Here is a 14,270-nt window from a genome sequence, read left to right on the forward strand (position 1 = left end):
TTTTTATTATTATATTGCAAAGTTATGTTTGTTGTCTTTATACCTTGAGAATAATATGGGCAAAATTTATCCCAGACTTCTATCTTCATAGCTTACTTTTTGATAACTTACTTTCATACTTCTACATACAGGACTGAAAATTCATATAAAGATCAGTCTACACACAGCAGAATTAAGAAGGCGTGTCTATTAGAGTCTGGGTAATTCTTACATAAGCATAAATACAGACATTGATATAAACTGAAATTACAAAAACCAAATAAAATGATTTTCATATTATACTCTCTTGATAATCTTTGATAGAATCATAAAGTTCTCAATAGGCCTGTATTATTTAATTTGTATTAATTATTATAGTCCTAGGAATATATAAAATTATAGTATATTTGCTAAATAAAAATAATTAACCAATACATATTTTTATGAAAATTGCTAAGTGAAAAACTCTGGGCCAGAGGGCTTAAGAATTAGAAAAAAAAAATGCTCTAAGAGAATATTCTATATCTCAAGTAATTTATAATATATTCTGATATTACTAATAATTTAAGGTTATGAATAGTGGAAAAAAGTCAATAAAATTCATTTCAATGTTTTAAATTATTATGATCTATATTTTAAATACAGTAATTTATTATTCAAAGCAATATTATGATTTAAATATTACATTTTACAGATAAGGAAGCTGAGATAATAAGAAATTAATTTGATATGTTTAAATGCACAGATTGCAAGGCTGGAATTCAAGCCCTATCTTATGACTCCTTTTCCCTCCCTAGTTCACATCTTGAGATTTTATTTTCAACATGGGGCTCAAACTCACAGCTCTGAGACCAAGAGTCCTACATGGTCTCCTGACTGAGCCAGCAAGGTGCCTTTCTAGAACACATCTTAAAAGAGACAAAAATTACAATTGCCCGAGAAAGGAAGAGTATAAACAAAAATTCAAAGAAAAAAATATAAGATTTATCAAGGATAGTGAGCGTTCTTGAAAGGGGAAGCATAGAGAATGACTGAAGAAAGAGATTCAATCGATATCTTAAGATAGAGTATTAAATGAGAAGCTAAAGCATTTAGAACCTTTACTATATGCAACAGGTGATTAAATTAAAGTTCAGGGTTGGAAAATGGTATGAAAAAATATTAGGAAGGTGTATATAAGTGATATCCAAAATAAAATGAAATAAAGAGAAGTAACAAGGAGTCCTTTTAATGTTGGTACCTTGAATTGGAATGACCTAAAATGGAATATTGATAGCAAAAGGGAAAAAAAAGAAGTAATGTCATGAAGGAAAAAAAAAATCACAAAACCAAGAGACAAAATGGTTACATAATGTTAAATGTGAGAGTATATGACAGCTAAAATATTTTTAAAATTTTAATTTACCTGGTTGGAAGCAGTATAAGTAAAATTGTAGTGATCTTTCATTGGTTGATTATCTTCCACCACTGTAACTTGTGTAACAGATTCTATCAACCCAAGGATTTTTATAGTCTCAAATGCTAAAGTGGTTCCTTCCTGGTATGATGAATGTGTGCATATAATATCTAATTTGTTCTGAAAAGAAGTATATAATAGTATATATTAAGTAGAAAGTCTTTGGATACAAACCTGAAATAATACAGGTATGAAACAGAAAAAGAACCAGTCATCTATCCTTCCATTCCCACCAGCTCTCCACATCCAAGTAGCATATATAAATATATTCATTAATAACTCTTTACTTTTTGTATACATGCCATAAAATTTATTTTCAGAGATAATTTGAATTACCCATGATGCACTCACATATATATCTCTTCTCATTCTAGCCTTAATGTTGATGAAGAATAACAGCTTTGGCAACAAAGAATATATGAAGAAATACAACATCTACTAAAACTATTGCTATTAATTATTAAAATTTAGCCTTGTGTGTAAATTTTTCATCCTTATCAAAATCCATAACAATTATTGCTGTGACTGATATATTAAAGCATTTTCAAATATGTTGCTTAAACAAGACATAACACTTTAAGATGTTTGAAGAGTTTTGTGCATCAATTTCATTATCACTAAGTTATCTATTACATTTAAATATAAAAATTTAAGGTAACAATGTATTAATAATTTAACAACTTAAATTTAAAAAATTAACAATTTATTTCATTTCTTTCTGTTGAAATCTGAAGGTAAACATCTTTCCAAAAGAAATCCATGGTAAATGCATAACCCAGACATTAGTAAAATACATGTTCAGCTATGTGTCCAAGGAGAATACTTACATTAGAAACTGAAAAAGTATATAAAATGTAGTTGCCATTTTGTATGGTATCTGAAATGGGAAAAAAAAAAAGAGTTACCAGATCAAAATATAATTTTTTATTAGTTAAATTCTCTATTTTTATGATTATACAACACTTCAGAAATTTAAATTAAAGGTACTGTTTATGGGCTCCTGAGCGTCTCAGTCGGTTGAGCGTCCCACTCTTGGCTTCAGTGTCCCACTCTTGGCTTCAGCTCAAGTCATGGTCTCAAGGTCCTGAGATTGGATCTTAGGGTCCTGAGATTGAGCCCCTGGTCAGGCTCTGTGCTCAGTGGGGAGTCCACTTCTCTCCTTCTTCCTCTCCTTCTGTCCCTCCCCCTGCTTGCATGTGCTCTCTCTCTCTCTCAAATAAATAAATAAATCTTTTTAAAAAAATTTTTTTAAAGATATTGTTTATTAATGAAGCAAATTAAAAAGCTTATCTTTTCAAATTAAAGTCTTTAACACCTATATACAAAATAATCTTGGTAGTTTATTATCCCAGTAAGTAAAGGTAATGAATACATAATGTGCCTAGTTTAATTTTCCAAAGATGACTAAAATATTTCTGGAAATTAAGAGAAAAAAACTTATAGTAAAATGTACATAATTGTAAATTCATTAATGAATGATATTTTATCACTTTCTAGCAAACCATGTAACTTAATTCAGTTTATCTTTGGAAGATACGGCACATCACAATTTTATTTTGCATCTTTATTTTTTTTAAAGATTTTTTATTTATTTATTTGCCAGAGAGAGACACAGCGAGAGAGGGAACACAAGTAGGGGGAGTGGGAGAGGGAGAAGCAGGCTTCCTGCTGAGCAGGGAGCCTGATGCGGGGCTCGATCCCAGGACTCTGGGATCACGACCTGAGCCAAAGGTGACGCTTAACGACTGAGCCACCCAGGTGCCCCTATTTTGCATCTTTAACTTTTTTTCATTGTTTGAGGAAATAAGGTGAATCTGGAGATATTTTAAAGACCAAAATAAACTTTAATGAGGAAAATGGAAAGAGACAATGATTTTCCACACTATCTATGTAAGAGAACTTTTTATTAACATGTTTCTTTAACAGAGAAACTGAAGATCATGGCTAAAATAATTGGAAAGAAAGTGAAAAAAGTAAAAGGAATCAGAAAATTTATATATATGTTCAACAATATTAATTTACCTAAAATTTTAATCCTAATTAATGAAATAAAAATCATAACCTGAATTGAAGGTAATTTTATTTGTTTATTTACAAGTTGATTATTTAGAAAATTCTAACTTTTCAAAGCACATAACTATAGAGATACCGTATTTGATAACTGATTAAATCATATCTCCTTCATACTTTTTTTTTTAAAGATTTTATTTATTTATTTGAGAGAGAGAATGAGAGAGAGAGTGAACATGAGAGGTGAGAGGGTCAGAGGGAGAAGCAGACTCCCTGCCGAGCAGGGAGCCCGATGCGGGACTCGATCCAGGGACTCCAGGATCATGACCTGAGCCGAAGGCAGTCGCTTAACCAACTGAGCCACCCAGGCGCCCCTCTCCTTCATATTTTTAACCATCTTCCTAGATGAAAGTAAATTATCAATATGTATTTTTATATAGAAAGAAATATATTTGGGTATATTTATATAATTTGAGAAATAAGAATAACCTCAAAATCAAGCCCCACATGTTATCAACGCAGGTATGATCTCAACAGCATTCTTTAACTGATTATCACAAATAATTTAATTCAGCAGGAATCCAATCTTAAGAAACTTCTATGTGGTAAATATTTGGAATCTATTCTCATGGGAGAGCTCACCCTAGTGTACTTAGTCTCTGAAGTATTTGAGACAGAGCAAGAAGGCTGGTGTGCTGGAGGAGAATGAGAAAAGGAGAGCAGTAGTGGAAAAGTGTGTGTGTGTGCACACATATATGCCAAAATACAGATCATGGTGAGTGGTCTATGTCTTGATAAAGACTAAGGCTTCTTACTGAATAAAATGGAGAATCATTAGAGGGTTTTGAGGGGAAGTGTGATGATTTGAATCATCTTTTTTTTTTAAATTTTATTTTATGATGTTATGTTAATCACCATACATTACATCATTAGTTTTTGATGTAGTGTTCCATGATTCATTGTTGAATCATCTTTTAAAAGGATTACTCCACCTGCTGGATTGTAAATAGAATGTAAATGGGGTTCGACAAGAACGATAGACAGACCAGTTAGGGAGCTATTATAGGAATTAAAATGAAAGATAGTAATGATAGTGATGGAACTGATGAGAGAACCCACGTCAAGGTAGAACCAAGAGAAATTCCTAGGCTATGAGAAAAAATGGTCAAAAATGGTTTTTGGTTTCTTAGAGAGATGAAATCACCATCAATTGACAAGGGAAGACTGTAGGTGAAGCAGATATATTGTGGTAATCTATATTTTCATAAATAAGCCTTAAAAAACATGAATTTTTTCATAGATTCTATATTTTCAAATTATAAGAGAGCACACCAATGCATAGATTATTTCCTGAAATTAGATTAGAGATGTTTGGATGTTTCATACACATATAAAGACATGTGGGATATTCTTTAATACATCTGAGAAGGAGTGAGCTAAAATAGAAGCGAAACTATAATTTTTTTGTATACAAAAATACAAAACACATACCTAAGAGTCTTCTATTAAAAGAAATGGGATAAAAAAAACCTTAACAAATTTATGAGGGAGTTGTAATTGACTAAATCTAAACAGATAAATTTAGTATGGCATAATTATATATTAGCAAAAAATGGCTCATTTTTTATTCACTTGGTTACTGAATCCTCAAATTTGGGGCTTATGAAATAAAATTAAATACACTATTAATTAAATTGTGAAATATTTAAATGATAACACTCTTACCTCAAATAATTTAACATTAATTAAAATTTTAAATCTTAGTTTTTTTTACAGTAATAAAATTTTAGTTTTTAACCACTACTCTTAAGAGAGTTGAAAATATGATAAAATTTGTATATTTGTGAATTTATTAACTACTCTAATTAAAAAAAATCTAAAAAAGATATCTGTACTTGTCAAAAATTTTACAATGAACCAACAGAAAAAAATATTGTAATTCAATATTTATAATTTAAAGAACGATGTTAAATTTCATAAAGTAACCTAATATCCTAAGATAGATAAAAAAAGGAATTAAAAAATAAAACTTGTGACATTTTTTAAATAGATGCAATATTGTATCAATAAAGGCAAATTTTCCCATCATCAGAATGAACATTTAAAAGTATATCACATTAGGGCGCCTGGGTGGCTCAGTTGGTTAAGCGACTGCCTTCGGCTCAGGTCATGATCCTGGAGTCCCTGGATCGAGTCCCGCATCGGGCTCCCTGCTCAGCAGGGAGTCTGCTTCTCCCTCTGACCCTCCCCCCTCTCATGTGCTTGCTCTCTCTCATTCTCTCTCTCTCAAATAAATAAAATCTTAAAAAAATAAATAAATAAATAAATAAAATAAAAGTATATCACATTAAAACTTACTTTTAGTTTCTCCATCATCCCAGAAAAAGTCTCCTTTTGCTGTGCTATCTTCATTTAATGCAACTATAAGTCCTAGAGGGTTCTTCCGGCTGTTAAGTAAGTTTGGGTGTATATGTGATTCAAAATAAATTTATAATAGTGGACTATCCTATAAATAAGTCAGTTTCAACTTAGCAGATCTGTAGGCGTTCTGCATTCATGTGAGAACACTGATATCAATAAAATTCATGTCTATATTTATTATTTTTTCCATGAGAGAAATAATTTATATACTTATAAATGAAAGAAATAAATATAATAATATAATATGGAATTTCTTGGAGGCAAGATACCAACAAATTTGAAACATTATAATGATACTTCAATTCAAACAAAAATTAAATATACTTTATGAATGCAGAATACATTTAACATGTATTTGCATATCTCAATTAACTCTACCTTGTAATTTATCAAGACTACATCTTATATACATAATAAAGAAGAGTACAATATAAACACATTTTGATGCTCAGTAGAATATCTATTGGCCTTACAAATGAGGCTAATTCCATCATGAGGAATGAGACATGATGAATACAATTTTTTTTCTCTATTACTGTAGGTTTTTAAATCTAAAATAGTACCCCTGAGGCTATACACTACAGGTAACTGCTCTATATAGAATATATTCCATCCTGCATGCTCACAAAATTGTATGCTTCTGTTGTTCAATACAGCTCTAGAGTATAACTAATTTTTTAGAGAACAGTCATGGAACAGTTACAGTCTGAAAATAATCAATTATAGAATGTCAAATAAATTAAGTTACTAGCACACATTCATGCACTCATATATTTCTCCCTTCAATAAATACTTAGCAAAAATAGAGAGCATATTATGGGGCGGACTTTATTATTATTGGTTTGGGGACTAAAACAGGGAAAAGTCCTTGCCTTAATGGAGTTTAGAGTCAAAGGGAGTGGACACATTATACACAAGATAAAGTAAATAATATAATTCCAGATATTCTTAATGTTATGAAGAAATCACAGAAGGCTAAGAAATAGAAAGTGACTATCCCTTGGGGTGTTACAGAATATGGGGAAATATGTGCATTCAATATAACCCCTTCTGTGCTCTTGTCCCCAGAATGAATGCTGCAAGATGGAGCACAAGAATTTTCAAGTTTCTTCTTTTTTTCTTAATATTTCTGGAATTTATTCTTACTGAACAACTTAGTTTCTATCTCATTCTTTCCCTAAACAGAATTATCCACCTCATTTATCATTTAAAGTAAACATTTTAGCAGAAAGAAAAACATTGTGACATTTATGTATTGAAAATCTAAATATGTAACTGACACTTTCAACAATTATATAACTTACTTTAATTTTTCATATTTTTATTAAGAATAACCAATTAACTTTAATTACACATATTCTATAGAGAATTTCACCACATTTTTGGCATATGAAAAATTATGGTCTAATCACGTTCATTTTTTAAAATCAAAAAATTTGTAATAATGTTACATAATTTGAATCTTTTTATAAATGATTATATTTAAGAATTCCCTCCATATGTAAAATATCTTCTGGTGAAAAAACTAAACACTAATTTTGGATTCTTAATAAAATATGAAATATTAAAACTTGAATTATATTTCAGATTTCAGTTAATGATTTTTCATTTTACCTTGCAGTTGTAGTTACAGCAGGTTGTTGAATGGGGATAATATAACCTCCTCTAAGATGTAATCCTATTTTGTCTCCTGGAAGATACATATTAACACGTTGTTTTTTCCATGGCCTTTTTGCACCCTAATATTTGGAAGTTAAAAAGATTTTTTATTACTAGTGAAGACTTTAATCCCATTTCACAAGAATTCAATTTTACACACAGAAATAATTTTTACTGTGAGCAATTCATGTCATCTAAATGCATATTAATATGCTGTTTTCTAACTTTGAAAAATCCTTTTTTTTTCCGTTTACTGAATAAAGCAGGAGAAAAATAAGTTCACTTTTTCAAAAAAATTAAAAATCAATTTAGACAAACCAATTTCCCCTCTACAATAATTAATATTCTTTATTAGTCCTATGTTTATTCTTTGTTTTGGTTTAAAATTAAGCATTCTTTAAAAAGCTTTTAAAAATCTTTGTTTTGGGGCACCTAGGTCTCTCAGACAGTTAAGCGTCTGCCTTCGGCTCAGGTCATGATCTCAGGGCCTGGGATCAAGCCGTGTCAGCCTCCCTGCTCAGCCGGGAGTCTGGTTCTCCCTCTCTCTCTTCCTCTCTCCCCACTCCTGCTCTCTCTCTCAAATAAATAAATATTTTTTTAAAATTAAAATAAAATAAAAATCATTTCTATAAAAATAAAGGGTCTGCTTAGCAAATATAAATGATATGCAAAATAATGCCTTTTAAAATAAATACTTCTCGAAAGGTCTTAGTCAATTAAAAAAATAGGTTGTATATGAATGCTACAATGTTGCCTTTTCAAGGTTGAAATGAAAATCTTTCCCAAACTTTTGAATGTACCATATAAAAACAAACGCTTACCATTAGCTCAATACTCAATTCTTCTGTCAATAAGATAAATATATAAAGTAGGAAAAGCATCAAAATAAGTCACCACTCCTGCCTAAAATTACTCCTGACTTTTATTTCCACAATTTAAAAATGAATAATATAACTCTTTGTACTAAAGAATATAACTTTATATTAATCACATGCAACAAACATATACTTGCTCACATGCAACAAAACATGTATACCTGCGCAAATTTTACACATTATTCAAATTTGGAATTATTCTTTTTTTGTAATGATAACACAAATGCTGAAAACAGATACGCTATGTGTTGGGAATTAAGTTTCCACATACAGATGTTTAACAGTGTAATACTTGTGAGTCTATTATTATATTAAGGACACTTACAGTTTCATAATCATACCAAGTAGCATTAGGGATGTATGCACTCACAGTATCTGCTCCCTAAAATAAAGCAAGATAATTTATACACTTTTTGTTTACTTTAATACTTATCAGAAGAGTATCATATCAAATATTAAGTTGCGGGGCGCCTGGGTGGCTCAGTCGCTAAGCGTCTGCCTTCGGCTCAAGTGATGATCCCAGAGTCCTGGGGTCGAACCCCGCATCGGGCTTCCTGCTCGGCGGGAAGCCTGCTTCGCTTCTCCCTCTCCCACTCCTCCTGCTTGTGTTCCCTCTCTTTCTGTGTCTCTCTCTGTCAAATAAATAAATAAAATCTTAAAAAAAAATATTAAGTTGGGTTTTAATAGTCAAGAAAAAACTTCCTTTGTACTGTTCCACTCCAATATTTCCTATATATAATAATCAAAAGGCTATTTTACTAGGTTGTTTTGTTTTTTAAGATTTTATTTATTTATTTGACAGAGAGAGACACAGCGAAAGAGGGAACACAAGCAAGGGGAGTGGTAGAAGGAGAAGCGAAGCAGGCTTCCCGCTGAGCAGGAAGCCCGATGCGGGGCTGGATCCCAGGACTCTGGGATCATGACGTGAGCCGAGGGCAGATGCTCAACAACTGAGCCACCCAGGCGCCCCTTTACTAGTTTTATATAATAATATAAACCACACCGAAAGCAAAGTTGAAATTAATTTAAGTAGCAACTAAAAAATGCATTTGTATTGTTATAATCTACATGGTAATTGTGAATGTGTGTACACATTCATTTCTGTATATTTCCATGGGCATACAGACTTCTAAATAATAGGTAAAAACCAAAAATCTCACTCCACTATATTTTCAATATTTTCATATGATCAACTGACTTTCAAGTTCCCCTTATTTACAATTTAGCAAAATTTCAATGTCTCTTGACATATGTTAATATCTAGTTAAATGAGAGTTCATTGTTATTACTATGAGATTGATTTTGATTCCATAAATAAAGCTTTCTTTTTTAGAAGAATATTAATTTTATATCATTTTCTTCTCCCCAGTTACATATTATATATTTGAAAAGCATAAATCTACTTAACATTTTTATAATTTTTCAGAATTTCTTCTACATTTTAGAATTCAACATTTATCAGGTTGAAACAGTCAGGTTGAGTAACATATTTTTTTTAATCTGCATTCTTTGTTTAATTCTCAATGGTTAAAATTTAACTATTGGTGTTCAGAGGACAGCTTTTCGATATTACAACAATGCCTACCATCCACTTCCACTCCAACAGAAACACAATTGTCATTTCCACAAGCCATGCTAAATAAACTTGCTAACTAAATAAGAATAGATCACTTATTGGGGCGCCTGGGTGGCTCAGTTGGTTAAGCGACTGCCTTCGGCTCAGGTCATGATCCTGGAGTCCCGGGATCGAGTCTCGCATCGGGCTCCCTGCTGTCAGCAGGGAGTCTGCTTCTCCCTCTGACCCTCCCCCCTCTCATGTACTCGCTCTCTCTCATTCTCTCTCTCTCAAATACATAAATAAAATCTTTAAAAAAAAAAAATAAGAATAGATCACTTATCAATAAATGAACCTAGCCCCTCCTTTCATCAGCATGCCAGTTTAAGACCATCCTAAATAGGATTCCTGGAGTAGCTGCTGAACACAAGAGTGACATTTATAACCAAGTCTTTTTTATAGTTTTGTGCGAATTTGGTTATAAAGTATCCTTTAAAAGTAATAAATTTATTAAAATTGTAAAACCTACCTCTTTCAAGACAGGAGTAATAAGTAATGCGGGGCCCCATAAGAACTGAGTATCCTCACTCCAGCTATTCATATCCTCATAAAACCTGAGAATGACAATTTGCTTCATAATGACAATGTTTACAATATAAAGATAAAAAATAAGTTTATCCAAATTCCTTATTTGGTTTATCATTGCAGTTTTTTCCTGGGAATGATCATTAGCTTTAATTTTACTTGTTTGACATGTCATTTTGAATCTATGGTTCTTATATCCTTATGGTTCATCTGACACTCAAGAAAGAAGAAAGGAAGGAAGGAAGGGAGAAAAGGAAGAAAGGAGGGAAGGGGGGGAATTAGTTCATCTGGGCTCAAAAAAAATCTGTCAGATATGATAAGGTTACTTATTATTTGTAATAAATAACTATTCTGTTTAATTCATTTTCTCCTCTAAGTTTGTAAAGTACCAGAAATCTTTCATATTCTACTTTCTTCCCTTAAAATTTTTCATTATAAGTTCCTGTTTTAACCTGTATTTGAAAGGGTCTTTAGTCATTTCTTGAGGAAAGGTCCTGCTTTGCTCAAGATATACAAAGACAGACACAATTAATTGCTCTGCAACTATACTATACTCTTGATCTATAATTAGATGATTTTGACAATATATAGATATGTGTTCAATAACTGCATATTTCATCTTACTAATATAATTTCCCTAATATATCCTATGTATTGTTTTCCTTTTAAGTTCTATTCAATTCCCACATTTCTAGCTTAATCTTGTCCAATAATTAATTATATTTATTTACTACTATCATTCCATAGTTCATCAAATGATTTATATAAATGTAAAAAAAGCAGAAATCTATTTGACATCTTGATTACTTTCCATTAATTTTTCACTGTATGTTTGAATATAATTTGAAAGTTATTAAAATTCTTGAACATAGTACTCACTCATGAAGAACTGGTCTTGCTACTGTTTCTCCAAACATATGGGCTTTGTAAAACAAAGTATAGAGGAAAGGTAATAAGGTATAGCGAATATTCAAATAGTGCCTTGATGAATTAACCAAAAGAGAATTTTGCCCAAAAAATGCTGGATCCTGATGCTATGGAATAAAAACAGACATTAAAATAAAAACGCTAAAATAATGAATGAAAATTATGCATTTAGCCTATTTTTGAAAAGCAAGTTATATGTATTTTAGGTTGTTTATAAATATTTGAAATTGTTCTTCTTTCATCATCAAAATATGTAAGTATTTTTATTTTTTATGTTTTAATTTGGATATATGTTTCAATTAAACTATTTTAAACTGGACATTTTTCATTTAAATGTATTTTAACAAAGAATTTTTCACCTATATTATTTGTGGTAGATTGAATTATTGGCTCTAATATTCATGTGCTCTTGTACACACAACCTTCATTATGTAATTCTGCAGTTCCTACCGCTAAAGGTGGACTGTACTTCCCCACCTCTTGACTTTGTGCTCAGCTAAGGACATACTCTGGCCAATGGGATCTTAGTACATGTGACATATTCATGTAAAGGCTTGAAATGTGCTTGCCTAAGGACTTACTGCCTTGTGCCTTGTCATTGCCATTAGAAGAAAAAGCCCAGGTAGTCTACTGGCCCAGAGATACAGGGAACAGACTGCCTGGCCAGCACAAAGCCTTGTAACTTGAAAGACAGCCTTCCTGCTGAGCCCAAGCTAGATCAATGGACTCTCAGCACAGCTGCACTGATGTGAGCAAATCTGCTCAGATCTCCTGTTATGGGTAGCAAAATTAACTGAGGGTACCATCTACTGTCCCCCTGGATTCACCATCATTTTACCCTGCAGATATTTCCCTTTGGCTGCTCGCAGCTAATCAATGAGCACGGTGGGGGTACTATTCAGGCTCATTCCTGGAAGATACAGGACTTTTCCAATGGTCAACTTTGCCTTGAAGACTCACCCCCACTGGACTGAGTGGAAACTTCCTTAGAATTGGGCTGCAGTATGTGACTCCCTAAAAATCCTCCTTCCTTGCCTTCATCTTCACCAGATTCAGACCCCAGTTGTGATATGAAGGGTCTCTTCATTTTTTCCTGCTCCCTCCCCTTTATCCTTCACAAGTATTTCACCAATAAATCTCTAACATGTCTATCTTAGCATGTGCTTTTGGGAGATATAAATGAACACACAGTGTAATGTAATTCATATCAACATCTCCCATGAGCACAAATTTCTTTAAAGCACCATTCAGGTGGATTAGGAAATGACTAATCCCCAGTTTATACCTTTTACTTCTGTTCTGTCATGCCTCCTTCCAGGCAGAGCTCTGAGTGATTGTCCCTCTTCTCAAACAGTATTAATGGCTCTATATGTAACCAGTATGTGAACAGTGAATAATTTCTCAACCAACATGCAACAATCAACTTAACTGATTTAATGGTTTCACCTAATTTCCCCATTTCCTCTGAGAAATATGTCTCTGAGAGTCCAGAGCATGCTGAATTCATAGGGGTGGTAGAATAGCTCAGTATGTCCTTGTACTTCTGTTCCCACCAGTTCAGATGCATGTGTTAGTTTTATTTGTCCCAACCTATCAGTCCAGTTTTACTTATTATACAAAGGCTCTGGACTCAAACTACTTTTCAAGTCTCTGAATTTCTTGTGTTTTTTTAATAGAACAAAAGCTGGAAATCCTTAATATTACAATATATTTTTATGAAAGTTACCTGGAACTTGCATTGTCAGAATCCAGACTCAAAAAGTTTTGGCTTTAATTTTAAATATTAAATTATTTTAAATTAAAGTGATATAACACACTTGTATATGCTGTAGGCTTAAATAAAATATTTATGTTTTGACACCATTACATTTCATGATTTCCTTATTTGACCATTTTTTAATATATAAAATATTTATAGGCTTTGAGAAGAGGATGTCTAACTCTTCTTTATGAATTATGCTGCAAACTTTCAGACTCTATAGTCTATAGATACAAATTTAAGTACATTGCTAAAACTAGAATTAGGTTTTATTTAAAAACATGGAGAACAAGAGGCATTTACCTCATATACATCACCATTATGGTTCCTGGAAAATGGATAAAATGCCCCAAGTTGCATCCACCTTCTACAAAGTTCTTCTGTGGTATTAGCCACAAATCCACAGATGTCCGCTCCAACCTAAATAACACATATATCTATTACTCATAGTGTAAAGAGTCTCAAATTTGCCCAGAGCATCACATTTTATGCCTCAACCGATTAATTTCCATTACTTAACAATCTTTTGTTTTATTGTCTTCATATATTCTTCCTTAGCATAGTTTTATATTTTCCATTTTTGCTTCGTACTTGCCTCTTATTGCATTATTTTACAATTTTTTTCATTGCCTCTTTATAAATCGTTAGTCTCATATATTTACTTTCTCCTTTGATCTAATCATTATTAACTCAGTTTGCAATGTGAAATTATATTATTAAAATGTGTTTTTCTTAATCCAAAACTCATCTCCTATGATTTTATTTTTTTCATTTATAATATATTACTGTAAATAGGAAAATAGTAAAAAATGTTGCCTAACATGTAGCCAAATAAAATTTCATTCCTCTTCCTTCAAGGACCCTCCAGAAAAAACTACTATCCTTAATTTAGTATGTTTACATTTATTTAAATGTTTACAAGCATTTTTTAATTTTTCTAAATAGTATGTAAGTACCCATAAACAATATATAGTATTGTTTTGTATGTTTATTAACTTTATGTAAATGGCATATTGTATGCATGACACAGCATTTCATTTTTTT

The 14,270-nt window shown here is 31.7% G+C and overlaps 1 protein-coding gene across 1 annotated transcript in view; it reads right to left on the reverse strand.

Annotated features, from left to right (window-relative positions):
* SI (sucrase-isomaltase) overlaps nucleotides 1–14,270 on the reverse strand; it is a 101,015-nt gene that overhangs the window by 53,102 nt on the left and 33,643 nt on the right. The window contains exons 17-24 of the mRNA XM_081829088.1: nucleotides 13,530–13,646; nucleotides 11,420–11,574; nucleotides 10,485–10,569; nucleotides 8,726–8,782; nucleotides 7,481–7,605; nucleotides 5,804–5,892; nucleotides 2,263–2,312; nucleotides 1,385–1,555 (exon numbers count right to left, since the gene is read on the reverse strand). Of these exons, the coding sequence (XP_081685214.1) occupies nucleotides 1,385–1,555; nucleotides 2,263–2,312; nucleotides 5,804–5,892; nucleotides 7,481–7,605; nucleotides 8,726–8,782; nucleotides 10,485–10,569; nucleotides 11,420–11,574; nucleotides 13,530–13,646 (849 nt within the window). The remainder of the gene's footprint in view (nucleotides 1–1,384; nucleotides 1,556–2,262; nucleotides 2,313–5,803; nucleotides 5,893–7,480; nucleotides 7,606–8,725; nucleotides 8,783–10,484; nucleotides 10,570–11,419; nucleotides 11,575–13,529; nucleotides 13,647–14,270) is intronic.

The sequence above is a fragment of the Leptonychotes weddellii genome, chromosome 1, assembly GCF_054177405.1.
Source record: "Leptonychotes weddellii isolate Sample4059 chromosome 1, ASM5417740v2, whole genome shotgun sequence".
Taxonomy (NCBI): domain Eukaryota; kingdom Metazoa; phylum Chordata; class Mammalia; order Carnivora; family Phocidae; genus Leptonychotes; species Leptonychotes weddellii.